Here is a 16,067-nt window from a genome sequence, read left to right as displayed (position 1 = left end):
CAGTGCCTATTTTGAAAATATTTTACTCATTCATCAATCAATCAATATTTCAGTAGATATTTATTGATTGTTCTGTAAAAGGAATGTGGTAGATCCTGAGAATACAAAAATTAATAAGCAAAGTTCCCATTCTCAAGTTCTTAGCTTTTAATTTTAGAGTATTTTCTCTGCATGAATTAATCATTATTGATATGAAGGCTGACTACAAAGGAAGCTGATCCAACTGTATAACCACTTTCATTTCAAGTAGGCTGTCACATGCTATACATATCAATTGGAAGCCATCAAAACCAGAACATTAAGTGATTTCATTCCTTCATTGTGAAATCAATGCCCATTCCAAATTTAGACAGCTAAAAACAGTTTAACTGTAAGTTTATGGTTTGTGTGTGTATAAAACAATATTTCTTGTTAATCTTAAGTACTGAAATAAATGTAGGAATGAATATTTCCTAACATAAAAGAATTGTCATGCCTTTTGTAGTGATATAATCCTAATAGACTGTCTTCAATAGATATGCTAAGAAATCAAGTTCTCTAAAGCCACCAGTGAAATCACTAATGACAAGCTTTGTGTAGTTTTGAATGGGTTGTGTTACTTAAGTTATTTTCAAATATACTTAACATGAACATAATCACCTTTGATTATTTTAAGTGCTATAATTTTATGGAAGCAAATATTTTAGTACATGGCCTTCCATTCTATATTCTTTTAAAATGCTATCCTAAACTTTTTCAACCATTTGAATAAAATTAAATTTCTACTTCAGTGGGAGTTCAATAATTAATACACACTTCAACTATACAATATTACAATAAAGTTTGAGTCAAACTTAAGACAAGTTAATGATTTCATCTATTTAAAATAACCACAGTATTGATAACTCAGCTAAATCAAGTCTGTCTCCATATTTTTGCAGTTTACAACCTAAATCAAATATGCACACAGACAGAAACACATCCAATAAACTTTGAATGCATTTGTTACAAAGCTTAAAAACAGGAAATATTTTAGGATATTTGGAGAAAAATAGAAGTTAATTAAAACACAATTAGTGACATTTTACTAAATAATGTATACATTATTCATGTGCCATATATGCCCAGAATGTATCAGAATAGTTACCCAGATTAGTGAAAACCAGCCAACAAAGTCGTGTAACTCTAGAGAAAAAATTGACGGGTGGATCTGGGCAACTGGAAAGCCCAGAGATCCTACCCAACTAGGATAGGTTGCCAATGCCTGGCAACCTCTGAGATCTGAAATCAAATTTCATTCCTGCCTTTCATTCCTTATTTAATAGTTATTTATTAACCAGCTATTTATGGTCCAGTTACTGTGCTGAGTGCCAGGGAGATACTCAACAGGGAATAAGACAGACAAGTCTCTGAACCCATGAAGCTTACAGTCTAGTTAGGGATACAGAAAATCAATACGTAAAACAACTATACAATAAAATGGGTGCTATGGCAGATAATACTTGGGTGGAATTTCTTTAGATGGTTCAGACGTATTTACTTAAAGAGATGACTGTTCATCTGTGACTTGAGTAATGAGAAGGATGCATGGGCAAGGCAACATGGGGACAGTGGAGAAGGAACACTCTAAAGAGGAGGATACACTTCCAGTTAGAAGGAACAGTAAGATTAAAGGCCATAACATAGAAAAGCTTTTTTAGAAAGTTCAAGGAGTGATAGTGCATCAAAGAGAAAGTAACATTGAGAGGAAAGGAAGGCGGGTATTAGGTAAGACAGAGGAAAACAGGCAAGAGCCCAAACATGCAAGCCCATTGCTGGTTAACAGTGACAAGGAGTCTGTAGTTTATTCTCAGAGTAAAAGTAAGCCACTGAAGAACCTTTCTATAGAGAACTGATTTCATGCAGCACACTATAAATCACCCTGACCAAAGTGTGAAGAATATTTAGAAGGAGGAAATGGATAATTGCAACAGTGCAGATTAAAAAATGATGAAGACTTGGGGGTGCCTGGGTGGCTTAGTCGGTTAAGCGTCCGACTTTGGATCAGGTCATGATCTTGTAGTTTATGAGTTTGAGCCCTACATCAGGCTCTGTGCTGACAGCTCAGAGCCTGGAGTCTGCTTCGGATTCTGTATCCCCTTCCCTCTCTGCCCCTCTCCTGCTGTCTCTCTCTCAAAAATAAACAAACATTAAAAAATATTATCAAGACTTGGACCAGGATAGTTTCAGAGGAGACAAACAGCAGATGGAAGATGAAATTTTAGAAAGGACTTTCTGCTAGAGCTTGAAGGTAAAGGATAAAGAAATGGGAGTGGTCAATGATGACTCTCAGTATAGGTAGATAACAGTTAACACCTGAATTAGGAGAGACTATGGGAAGAGGTGTGTAGGAGAGGGGCATAGATAAATGAGGTGTTGTTGGTAGTAGGAGACCAGAAATTTTGTTTTAGACATGTTAAGTTTAACATATGTGTGAGGCTTACAAGAGAAGATAAAACTCCCTAATTCCACATGATATTAATAAAAACTGTGTTGGTTGTGGAGACCATGGAAACCAGACTGGATTGGATTGAAGGGTAAATGTCAGGTAACAAAACTGAAACCCCATGTACAGAAAAAACTTAAAGATGTTTGGCTCTGAAGAGGAGCAGAATGAAACTAATACAAGACCTAAAGCCTGGGGGAAATGGTACAGAAGAGAGAGAGATGAATAATCTAAGAAAGGTAGGAGAGAAGGGTACAAGTAGAGCATCTGCCTTTGGATGGAGTGGGTCGAGTCCTCTAAGTAGCAAGAGGGATATACTATTCCTCTTGAACTCTTCCTTTCTGACTTGGGACATTCTCTCATAAACTTTCTCTACTTCCCCTATAAGCAACTTATCATTATCATGCCATGGCTATCCACAGTTAACAAACAGAAGTCTCCAGCTGTGCTTAACTCTCACCTTTCTAGGATTTATTTATTTTGTTTTTGACAATCAGAGAGCTGCTATCATTAATTTGTTCTAATTTGATCAATTATATAGGAAATCATTTCATACTACATTTGCAATGTTTCAATTATTCTGTTACAATCTTGCAAAAGTTTAACCTTTTTCTAAAAAAACAAACTTTTTAACTTAAATTTGGGAAAATGAATTAGCATCACATTTCTTCACAGAAGCATGATAATTAATCTTTAGTGATTTGTTCCCATAGAAATAAACATGTGGAAGAGGATTATCAAGGAATTAACATTTAAATGGTTTCTAGAACTTTTCTACTATTGAATCTATAGATGCGTCCATAATGTATTCATTTCTAATGGCATATGGTGATCAATGAGGCTTTAGCAATTAAAGCAACCTTCAAGGTCATACAGAGAGAAAGCCAAAGCTGCAGAAACTGACAACTTTAGAGAATTTCATGTGTACAATCTAAATGATATACATACCACCTATGAAGACCCTTTTGGAGGTATGCCACATTTCCCAGTTAGAATGCTTTGAAACTTAATTTTGCTACTGCTCTATCACTTTAACTTGAAGTTTGCTATCTTTTAATATCTTCTGGTTATAAAAAAGACCATACTAGAAAAGATACTTAGCTATCTTTTTGGAGAAAGTTTGAGGTCAACAGAAAGATGTTACATATTTTAAAACTAGGAATACACAATATAAAAAGCAAATACAGACTTGGAATTTGATTCTGAATTCATTCCATTGAACATACAATGAGAATCAACATTAAACAATGCATTAGTTATGCTTTGGAATCCTTTTATACAAAATCACTTTCCACTAATAGAAGGAACTTTAGAAATAATTCTTAATAAATCATTTTCAACTTATGAAAGGAATCCAAAAACATTTGTGAGAGTTGAATTTAGTGTTAATTTTCAGAAAGAAAATAATGATATTTTAAATATTTCTTACAACCCATCATACAACTGATTCCTAACATGTGACTTTCCTGACATTTTTATTTGATAAGTTAATTACACTGTTGTAGTGGTCTACTTCGAAAGAAAGAAAGAAAGAAAGAAAGAAAGAAAGAAAGAAAGAAAGAAAGAAAGAAAGAAAGAAAGAAAGAAAGAAAGAAAGAAAGAAAGAGGAAGGAAGGAAGGAAGGAAGGAAGGAAGGAAGGAAGGAAAAATGTTATAAAGATTTAAACTTAGAGTACCATATATTTAGCATTCCAAAATACACCAAAATGAATCATACTCCTTCAAGTTCATGAGTATTAAAATTTACCATTCAAACACTGTTTAATATTGCAAGTCTCTTGCAGTGACTGGTATAATCTTGTTTTATCTATTTTACCAAGACTTTTCTTTAGTCTCTGCTTTCTTATATGTAATACTAAAATTAAGAATTATCCACTTTCAGAGAAATCCTTTTGCACTGTTGGTGGGAATGCAAACTGGTGTAGCCACTCCAGACACAGTATGGAGGTTCCTCAAAAAATTAAAAAATAGAATTACCCTATGACCCAGCATTTGCACTACTAGGTATTTATCCAAAGGATATAAAAATGATGATTTGAAGGGGCACCTGCACTCTAATGTTTACAGCAGCACTATCAACAATAGCCAAATTATGGAAAGAGCCCAAATATCCACCTACAGATGATGGATAAAAAAGATGGATAAAAAAGATGTACACACACACACACACACACACACACAAATAATAATATTACTCAGAGATCAAAAAAGAATGAAATCTTCCCATTTGCAACAATGTGGATGTAACTAGAGCACATTATGCTAAGCAAAATAAGTCTGTCAGAGAAAGACAAATACCATATAATTTCACTCAAATTTTAAATTTAAGAAACAAAGCAGATGAACATAGGGAAGGGAAGCAAAAATAAGATAAAAACAGAGAGGGAGACAAACCATAAGAGACTCTTAAATACAGAGAACAAACTGAGGGTTGATGGGGGGGGGTGCGATGGGGGATGGGCTAAATGGGGGATGGGCATTAAGGAGGATACTTGTTGGGATGAGCACTACGTGTTATATATATATATATAAGTGATGAATTACTAAATTCTACTCCTGATATCATTATCACACTATATGTTAACTAACTCGGATTTACATTTTTAAAAAATGTAAAAAAAAAAAAAAGAATTATCCACTTTCAACTTGTTTTCAGTATGTTTATAATAGTATCAGAGACAGAGTTCACCTTTTGGCAAAGAGGAAAATGAAGAAGCCAAACAGGATGTGAGTCAAGCTATATATTAAGCAGCAGAAAGATTCAAATATAAGGAATTTTTAACTCGAAGGCATTTATATCAGAGTCTCTCTCTTATTAGGGGAAAGCACAAATCAGCATCTAAAATAAGGCAGATTTCAGATCAAATTCAAGAACATGGGTAATCAACAGCTACCCATTAAAATCTTCATTTATGCTGTGCTAGCCTTTATTTCCATAAGTAGTTGGACCTCTGTAGGACATACATTTGGATGGCTCAGAAGCTGCCACTGAATGGTCATGATTCCAGCCATTACTTCTTACTTCCTAAGAGCGTGCGTTTGGAAGAATGAAGCCAACTCTACTTTATGATCTCGTTTATTTCTAGCCTATGATATTTTCTTGGTTAAAAAAGTATATATATTTTTATCTAAAAAGAGAATGGCTCAGGCTTCTGTTTTTTGTGTACTTAGAATTTTTATACCCTGGATGTGTGGTAAAACACCTAGATGTAGTACTTTCCTATAAATGCACATGCGCGTAGCTGCTAAATGCTGTTTACGGTACTTTCTGCAAACTTCTGCTGATGATCCTACCTAAAATATCCCCCAAACTCTGAATGTTCACGTGACCGCAGGCTGAACGTCAGTGGCCTAATTTCAGCTTTGATTTCTGTAATGACTAATGCCTTATTTAAGGGAAAAGCAAAAACTCTGGTGTTTAATATATACATTAAGTACAACTGGAACCAGCTGTGTGTTCCTCTGAATGTATAACAGCAGTAATATTTTCTGAGATTAATTTCAGTAATTTTGTAATAGGTAATGCATTTTTAGATGTTCAAACAAAATGATGGAAAATGCCCTACTTTTAAGAGTATTATTAACTTGTGTTTTAAAATAATTTCTAAAAGGTAGTCGGGACAGAACTTATTGGAGTATTTGTATAAATGAAATTAACAACCTGTAACTTTAAAACTGCTTAATTCCAAATTGGATTAACTGGGCTTTGTAGATTACACTTTAAAATTCTCTTTTCCAAAGTGATCCAATTTCACTCCTATTCTCTATAGTTTGCTTTGAACGAATATATGCCATCGGGGAAAAAGAAAAGTAGGTTTGTGTTAGAGGAACATTTCGCTGATTGTATAAATATAGTTTTAGAATCAAAATCAATTGTTCATTGTTTATTTTGTTCAACTTTAAATAAAATCATTATTCCATTGGCATGTTTTTCTTGACACTACTGACAGTGGTTAATGAAAAGATTAATGAAATAATGTACACATTTCATTAGAGAAAAAAATGTTTACTTTTGAAAAGTGGTTAAATGGTTTCTTTCTTTTCTTTTCCACCTCACTGATTTTCCAGCATTCTGTGCCAAAGCAATCCTGCCCTGGATGACACATGTCAAGTCCTTGGTGTTATTATTAATGTCTTAAAAAGAAGTACAAAACTTTGATGCTTATTGTGTTAACAATGTTCCAATTGTCCTGGTTCATATATATATATATGAATGATGTCTCTGTTTATACACACACACACGTATGTTATTTCTTTCTGTTTTAAATGCACAATATGCTGCATTTTTATGTTTTCTATCAGTTAGACAACAAGTCTAAGGTTTACAGTGTGAAGACCAAATAATTTATCATTCATAGGCATTGTGTACCCATACTTTAGGTAAGACATTATCTGTTGGGATACGTTCAGTTATAAAAACACAATGGAATGAAATAATTATAGTCTGTAATAAGATATTGTATATATTTCAAGCAAGTTATAATTACTGAATAAACAGTATAAATATATTAATTTCTATTTTCTTCTTAAAAGCAGTCCAGTAACTCCCTCAGATCTAAGATAAAAGAAATATAAATACTGTGATTCAAATTACAGACGTTTTCTGATTACTTTTGTCTTTATCTGAAAAGGTAAAGAGTTATCTTACTTTCCCTTATAGAAATAGTTCTCATCCTGTCTATTCCACATTGTTTCAATTAATTTCTTCCCAGATGCAAAGCTAGAAAATCTTATGCAGTTCCCTTTGCCATTAGGTGTGTTCACATGACTAAGTTCTAGCCAACAGAAGGCCAACAGAAGTGAGACATGCTACTTCTAGGACTTTCTCCATTAAACCATCCAACCATTTTCTGCCATGTTAACTGGACAGTCATGTTTTCAGCCAAAAACATATGCCACATTGAAACTAAAAAACTTGAATAAAGTTGGATAAATGAACTCTACAAAGATGTGATCAGGATGTAGGAAAGTCACATGGGATAGTTTTGTTTTCCAGGACCACAACATAGTTAGTCTGATATCACTTCTGTATCTAAAGGGTACCAAGAAGAAAAGAGCAGAACCTAGAGGAGAAGGACAGCTGCCAGGAGCTGAGACCTTCACTAGAGAGAATGAGCCGGTCCCTGGGACACCACACAAGGCCAAGGGAACATACAGCTTGACATTAATTGCTTGCTTTTCGAATTTCCTGTCAGTGTTCCCCATTGACTATCTAATAGGAAGCCAGAGGACAAGGGAACTTGTATTAGTTTGCTAGACCTGCCTCAACAAAGATGCACAAACCAGGTGGCTTAAATAAATGGAATGTACTGTTTCACAAATTTGCGGTCCTGAAGTCCAAGATCAAGGTGCCAGCAGGGTTGGTTCCTTCTGAGGGCTGTGAGAGAACATTCTGTTGCAGCTCTCTCTCCCTCACTTGTAGATAGCAATCTTCTCCTTGTGACTTTACATTGTCTTCCAACTGTGTGTGTCTCTCTGTGTCCTAATTTCCTTTTTTCATAAGGATACTGGTCATATTGGATCAGGGCTCAATCTAATGACCTCAGTTCAACTTCATTACCTCTTTAAAGACTCTATCCCCAAATAGGTCCACATTCTGAGATACTGGAAGTTAGGACACCTAAATTCTATAGGAACACAATTCAACTTGTTACAGAGCCCATAATGTAATTTACACAGGTCAATTTTGAAAGACCTTCAGAGAAGAGACTGTAGAGTAGATCTGGAGAGGTGTAGAAATTCAGAGTCTATTGTATACTGTAGCTTAGCATAGCCTATTAAGAAAAGTGAATACTTCTTTGATCACATTACCTGTTCCCTTACTTAAAAATTCTCCAGTCAGTCTCTATTGCATATGATGTAGTTCACAGTTCTTACTGCAGCATTTGATGACCTACACGATCTGACTACCATTGCATCTGCAGACCTTATCCTCACTCTTTCCCACCTAATTGGTCTCAACTACACATTATTCCTTTTCTCTTTTGATACTATTCCCTAAGGAGCATCCTCCTATCATCATCTAATAGAAACAATGTCAGTATGGCGCAGGCTTTGTATCCAGTTGAAAAACATATTTGTTACATCATTTGAAAAAATACTTGTTAATGTGTGAGTTTCATTGGCATGTGTCCATCTTCTTAAGTCCCATTTACTATTCTTATATCCACTATGGTCTTTCTCAAAACTCACTATAATTTATTGTATATCCACATGACTAACCACTAACAGTAACTGGTAAATGATTCTCTTAAGTGTAACTGAAGATGTTCTCATTTGCTGTTTTATTTGATCTGTACAGCTCTCGGTGTAGGAGGTGCTTACGGCAAATCAAAGTTCCAAACCAACAAATTCTCCATGAGGTAGCTCCAGCACAACTGGTAGAGTTTGTACAATTCAGTTACAAATCAGGATGTAGACTAAGAGTGTAAGACTGAGACAGGAAATGAATGATTTTTTTAAAGGCAGGGATGTATTTTTAATTGATAGGCATGTAAAAAAAAAAAACTTTTGGGGCGCCTGGGTGGCTCAGTCGGTTAAGCGTCCGGCTTCAGCTCAGGTTGTGATCTCGCAGTCCGTGAGTTCAAGCCCCGCGTCTGGCTCTGTGCTGATGGCTCAGAGCCTGGAGCCTGCTTCAGATTCTGTGTCTCCTCCTTTCTCTCTGCCCCTCCCCTGCTCATGCTCTGTCTCTATCTCTCAAGAATAATAAATAAACTTAAAAAAAAAAAAAAACTTTTAAGGCCCATAACTGAGGAGGTCAGAAGAGGCTAATTTATTTCTATCTTTGAATTCCAAATCCTATCTCTCTCCAAGAACGAAGGTAAATATTAAGTAGGGCTTTAAAGGAAAAGTCCCATAAAATATATACATATATACATATATATATTAAATACAAATCCTATAATACTATAATGTATTAATATACAATTATATCATGATATATAATAATAGATGCAATCATGTGATATATGCAATGATGTTTGTAACACAAGTAATGTGAGGTATACAATATAAAACATATATAATTATGGTAAATATACGAATAGACATGGATAAAGTGCTACATCACACTCTCAGATTTGGGTTTGCCTGAAAATATATGCACCACTATCTTAGATTATCTCAGCTCCTTATGTTTCAATACATCTACAATATTCAGGAGTGGAGTAACAAATGTACACCTATTTGTATTTCTTTTTCTTCTTGATATACTATATGCTGTTGTTCACTAGCCTAATATCACTGCATGGTCCCATTTTCACTTTCCCTTCTTTCATTAAAAGATGAGCAACAGCTATAGCTAATTTCCTACTAAAAACTAAAATAGTTTTTAGTATATGTGCTCCTTAGTATCTTTATTATGCCAGTGTATATTTCACCTGATTTAAAAATTCCGTATTTTCCTTCCTGCTTTTGTTAAGTTAAGCAATCCACGCTTCTTTTTTTAAAAGGGCCATGCTGCTCTGCAGAACATCTTGTCTTTCCTTGTTCTAAAAAATAATGAGCTCAGTTACTTTTTCTTGGAGGATATTTGTTTCACTCTTTGTAAGAGTACTTCATCATGGTCTGAGTGAAACCTTGCTATTCTTTTTCTTATATTTCCATAAGAGCATTTGAGGAAAGATGCTTCTCCTATATTCATATTCAAGGGTAATGTCATTCAAGAGAAACAACATAAAAGAGTGTAGAGCTGGGAGTGAAATGTGCAACTACCATTTATCTTTACTTTAAAGAGTATATTAATGGTTAAAAAAAATTATTGGCGACAGCATTCTTGAACTGAGTTAAACTTAAAGATAGATTTTCCCCTTTTACCTCTAGAAGTATATTTTAAAGGTATAGGAAAATAAAATTAATGGAACACCACTCTTGTTCTTTATAGATGATAATTGCAGACAAAAGCATATTTGTATAAATTTCCCATTACTTCAAATAAATCAAAAACTTGTGAAGAGATATTTCTGAATTTAGAGAACTTAGACCAGATACAGACAGATTATCAACTACTTCTTGATAAAAATTAAAAGCAACAAATTGTAGGTAAGTTGCAAAAAAGTCATAGAAAGTGATTTTTTAGTTGTTAAATACCTTTAAAAGTTACTTGTGACGAGGAGAGTGAAAAGTATGTGTTCTTGGGATTTTTAAATGTTTTACATTTAATGTTTCTTTCATTTAAAATTTTTTTAAATATTTTTTTTTTATTTTTGAGAGAGAGAGAGAGTGAGTGAGTCAGGCACAGAAAGCGAGGGAGACACAGAACCCAAAGCAGGCTCCAGGCTCTGAGCTGTCAGCACAGAGCCCAAGCGGGGCTTGAATTCATGAACTGTGAAATCACGACCTGAGCTGAAGTCAGACGCTTAGCCTACTGAGTCACCCAGGTGCCCCTTAATGCTTCTTTTAAAGAAGATTTTAAATAGTATGTTGTCACTTTTAAAACACTGACTGGACATATTATAGTAGAAAATAATGATCAGGTTAGAAGGCAGAGGGTCATGGTTCTAATCTTGCCCTCCGTTAAAAAGAAAACCACAGGCTAAAAATGGTGTTACTTAGGCCAAGTCAGCAAAGAGTTACTACCTAAACTAACTGCAGTTTTAACCCCCTGGAATATAACCTTTAACCAGTCAACATGTAATTCTTGATCAATACTAGGAAATTTACTGATAGACCCTTTCTATTCCTCTTTGGAGGGTAACCTTGCCTAAACAATGTATTCCTTGTTAATAAATTCCTCTTTTTAATGCCCTCTCTCTGCCTTTAAAAATCTTTCTTTTGTTTGGGGCTCCTGAGTGACTAGCAGGTTGAGTATTCGACTCTTGATTTCAGCACGGGTCATGATCCCAGGATCATGGGATTGGGACCCATGTCAGGCTCTGTGCTGAGTGTGAAGCCTGCTTAAGATTCTCTCTCTCCCCCTCTCTATCGCTCTCACCAGCTCACAGGTGCACTTGATCTCTCTAAAAGAAAAAATAATTATTTTGTTTACCTCAGCAGAAATCCTCTCTACTTGATAGAGGGGATGCTGCTCAACTCAAGAATCATTTAATAAGGCCAAACAGATCTTCAAATTTACTCAGCTGAATATTTTTTTTAACACTTCCTACTGTCTAACAATGTGATCTAGAGGAAGATGTCTACCTTCTCTGAGCGTCAGTTTTCAAATATGCAAAATGAGTGTTATGGACTGAATTATGTCCCCTGCAAAATTCATATGTTGAAGTCCTAACCCCCAGTGCTTCAGAATGTGACTATATTTGAAGATGGGGTTTTTAAAGAGGTAGGAAATTAAAATGAGATGATTGATGTCTTTATACGAAGAGGAATTTAGGATACAGATATACACCAAGGAAAATGATGTGAAGACACAGAGAGAAGACAGCCATCTACAAGACAAGGAGAGAGCCCTCCAAAGAACCAAACCTGCTGACACCTTGATCTCAGCCTTCCAGCCTCCAAAATTGTGAGAAAATCAATTTCTGTTGCTTAAGCAGCCAATCTGTGGTACTTGTTATGGCAGCCTGACCAAACCAATATAATGGGATTTATCAATCTCACTATGATTACGTACAGTTATATGCTGTTTAATGTGTGTGAATTTTGTTCTTACATTAATCCTTCATTGGGCAGGTTATTTAAAATTCTTATCTTCATCTTATCTTGAATATACAGCAGTTCTTTTAGGGTTAAGAGAACAAATTATTTATGTTTCTACAGCATGGATCATAGGGTCTATACCTTAAAATTTATTCATAGGTTTGGAATAAGAGCAGCCTTGGAATTGTGCCATTTTTTCAAAACTATGTCTTTTCCTGTATTTAATCTATCTCTCCATTTTACATCCGGAAAATGTACATAATAATTAGAATTGTTCTTAACAATAAATAAATTCATATATGTTACAAATTTACCACATTGACACATTATTGGTGCCTAATAAACTTTAAGTATGATTACTGTATCCTCAATGATTTTTTTAACTCTTTTGCAACATACTCCAGGCCAGAAATGGTTCTCACATCACTTCTTATCTGTCTTTGTTTCGTCCAGGGGCTAAAATATGTCTTTTACAACTTATTTTTACTGCTGCCCTAATGCTCATATACCTGCTTTCCTTCCAGATGATGGTAGTCTCTCCCTGCCCAGGAAAATTGTTATCTCGGCTAAGATGGAATTTACCAAAGTGCATTGCCCCCAGTGTTAACTATTCAAGAGGTTAAAATGCTAAAAAAATATATTAAAGGATTCTGTGCTTATATTTTGAGTTAAGCAAAGAAAGTAAGACCTTACTAAATGTATCTTTGAGGTCTTAAAAAGCTCCTGTGTATTTTGAGCAGTCAAAGGTGGTATATGTCATGTAGCCTTTCCTCAATTTAGTTGACAATAGATTGTTTTTTGGTCAGTTTTCTAAAAGATATGAAATTCTTGGAGGACAGAATTTGGAAAGTTCTGGCTGAAAGAGGGTTCAACACCCTTAAAACTTTCCAAATAACTTCTTGCCTCATCCCTGTTTTAGCCTTTTTGCTTTCCTTTTTATTGGATTTAAATAGATAATTATTATTACTAAATAATCAGCTATTGTTGTAACCAAATAACGTATTTTAGTCTCCATACTGAATTAGGCCTGTGGTATGTGTTTTAAAGTACCATTTAAGTAAAAAACAATAGTAGAGGGAGGCAAAACACATAACACAAAGGTATTAATTCTATATTAAAAAATAAGTTTTGCCGTAAGTCAAGGAAGGATAATTAAGGGAAAACATCATTTTCACTTATCCAGATAGGCAAAATTATACCTGATGTTGGTGAGAGTTTTGGGATAGAGTCACCTTCAAACACAGCTTTTGGGAATAGAGCAATACATTTTCGTTATTCTATCTTGACTATGGTATAATGAATCATTTTAAATTTCTTCTTTATGTTTTTCTGGATGTTCCAAATTTTCCACAGTGAATATGTTTAACTTTGCTTATCAAAAGAAATACCACTTTATTTGCTTTTTATGATTTCTCTAATTTGAAAAAAATATGAAGGTTTAATGACTTCTTTGTAAAGCTGCTTATATAATTTCATAGATAATATAACCCCTTTAACATTCTTTCCTCAGCACTATTTTAAGGACATAGAGAAAAGGCAAAATGGCTTGATAAACATTAATTCACATTCAAGTGCATGTGAATATCTCAGCTATCAGGATACTCAGATAACCTCGACTTTAAAGGGCAAAAACAACATCCAGAGGAACAGTCTCTGTTACTTATAATAATGGTAAGTCTACAAGAAAATAGATGTATATTACCTGATAAACAGTGTATACTTTTGTCCATCATCCACTTTAATGGTAGTATTAATGCTTTTCAATTTTGCTTCACCAGCACAGAAAAAGTGGTACTGTAAGAAAAAAAAAGTTTCCTTCAGTTTCTCACAACAAAATTGACACATATTTGCATTAGACTTAGAATTTACCAATAGTTTTTATATTGCTTTGGAGACAAAGTGTCTGAAAATTAAGAGAAGTGACAGTTCAAGGTATACAACTAATAAAGTGTAGAATTAAAATAAATAAATGTATAAGTATTATATACATATACATGCATCATCTATGTGTACATGCACACATACACACAGACACTTCTAGTTTCTGTTCCAATATTCTGGGGAACATGGTTGAGAAAGGCAGCTTTTTCTGCTAGCAGAAAGTGAGTATTATTAGCAAGCTTCCTTACATACTACCAATTGAGCAACGTGAAGATTAGTGAATACAATGTAGAGGGTGATGTTAAAGTCCAAGGAAGGAAACATTGAAGATTATGGAGGTTAACCATTTATTCTAAGCTTCCTGAGGCTAGAGGGGGGGTCTTTGTAGGGTTACTACTAATTGAGCCAAGTTATATTTTAAAAGGGGGCAGATCATGTCTCTAACAGGTACATTTGATCAGGACTCCCTGAGAATTCCACAGGTAGGATTCAGTGACCTATTCATCCTCTTCACAGCATATGTCTGCATGTATATTAGTTATAGTACAGCTATACTTTCCCAGAAAGGGGCTTATCATATCAGCAAGAAATGAAAAACCCACATATACGTTAAAGAAACACAGCTGCATGGTCTTGCATAATTCCTGTGCATCTAGCTATATTTAAGTTGATATACCTAAAACCCACGTTGGGTCCAAAGATAAATATTATGCTATATATTTTAATTTTATGATAGATTACAAAAGATTGCAAAAGATTCCTTAAAAAATTATCTACTACAAGTTGGCTTTAAGAAATATGTTAAATAGTATATTTAAATGTTAATGATAAAATGATAAAATGTTAACAATTCCCTTTTATCTCCAAAGCTGTCAAACGAATATAAAATATTTAATGGATCATTCTATTATTTTTACTTGAATCTTTTTATTATAAATAGCTCCTTTATGACATATACAGATATATACATCACATATATGTCATATATATGTGACATATATAGACACATATATCTATATGACATGTATAGACATATATAATATATTATATATTATATTATATATATAAAAGCTACTATTTATTGAGTGATTACTTGGGTGTCACAGAGTTTTAAAACATTTTATAAGTATCAACTGATTCCTTCCTTACAATACAAAATAAAAAACAAAACTCTATGAAGTAGGAACTATTCTTTTATTAGCTCCATTATTCAGAGATGTAAACTAAAGTGAAGTGATTTGCTGCTAGCCAGGGAGGCACAGTGATTTGCAACACAGACAGTAAGTCTGGTGTCAGGTATTTGAGTCCCAACAATGGATATCATGTATGTACTTAACTTCCTTGTTATTAGAAAGAGCCAGTAAAGTGTTTTTAAAAGCTATTTCAAAAAATAAAAATAAAAATTAAGTTTCATATTATTAAACTTTCCTAAAACTTGTGATTTCCTAAAAAGATGGACTAACAATTCTGCATTTCTAGAATAGGTCTTAAATTATGATCACTGCAAAAGTTCAACCATAAATATGTCTTTTTGTAAAAATTGTAATGTAAATGCATTCCCCATATGATTATACTTTTAAAATAGATGAAGAAATTGGAGCATAGTCTCACAAATCATAGTGGAACAAGGAAAATCTTAAAATCATGAAGACAGAGTAACACTGAAATTTCCTTTAAATCACTGCAAGGAAGCAGTGATGTGAGCAGAACGAACATGAATTTTGGATTTACACAACAAAGTAAAAATTCCTTATCTACCATTCTTAAAGGAATCCTAAGAGCATGTGTAATACTGAACTCTGTGAGAAGCCTCGCTTGTCTGCATGATTTTTTCAAAATGCAGAGAGAAAATATCTAACCTTCACATTTGATTCATGTCCCAGACATCCTTCTACATGTTTATATGCATTTACTTATTTACTCATTGTATTACATTTACTCCCCAACATTTATTCATTTATTAACTTGAGCTTCACAACAATCTTTATTACCTTCATTTTACAAGTGAGTAAATTTAAGCACAAAGTGCTTAAGTGACTTGCAAGTTCTCAAAGCTCCTAAGTAGCAGAGCTGGGCTCCAAACTCTGACTCCAGAGATGACAATCTTAATACATTTCTTAAGATGGAG

General features: G+C 34.0%; 1 protein-coding gene across 1 annotated transcript in view; it reads right to left on the bottom strand.

The window, feature by feature from the left end:
- The window catches only part of EYS (eyes shut homolog), a 1,591,614-nt gene that overhangs the window by 593,364 nt on the left and 982,183 nt on the right, over positions 1-16,067 (bottom strand). The window contains exon 26 of the mRNA XM_053222617.1: positions 13,761-13,852. Coding sequence (XP_053078592.1) covers positions 13,761-13,852 — 92 coding nt within the window. The remainder of the gene's footprint in view (positions 1-13,760; positions 13,853-16,067) is intronic.

Source organism: Acinonyx jubatus, chromosome B2 (assembly GCF_027475565.1).
Source record: "Acinonyx jubatus isolate Ajub_Pintada_27869175 chromosome B2, VMU_Ajub_asm_v1.0, whole genome shotgun sequence".
Classification (NCBI taxonomy): domain Eukaryota; kingdom Metazoa; phylum Chordata; class Mammalia; order Carnivora; family Felidae; genus Acinonyx; species Acinonyx jubatus.
This window is presented reverse-complemented; position numbering and strand designations above follow the sequence as displayed.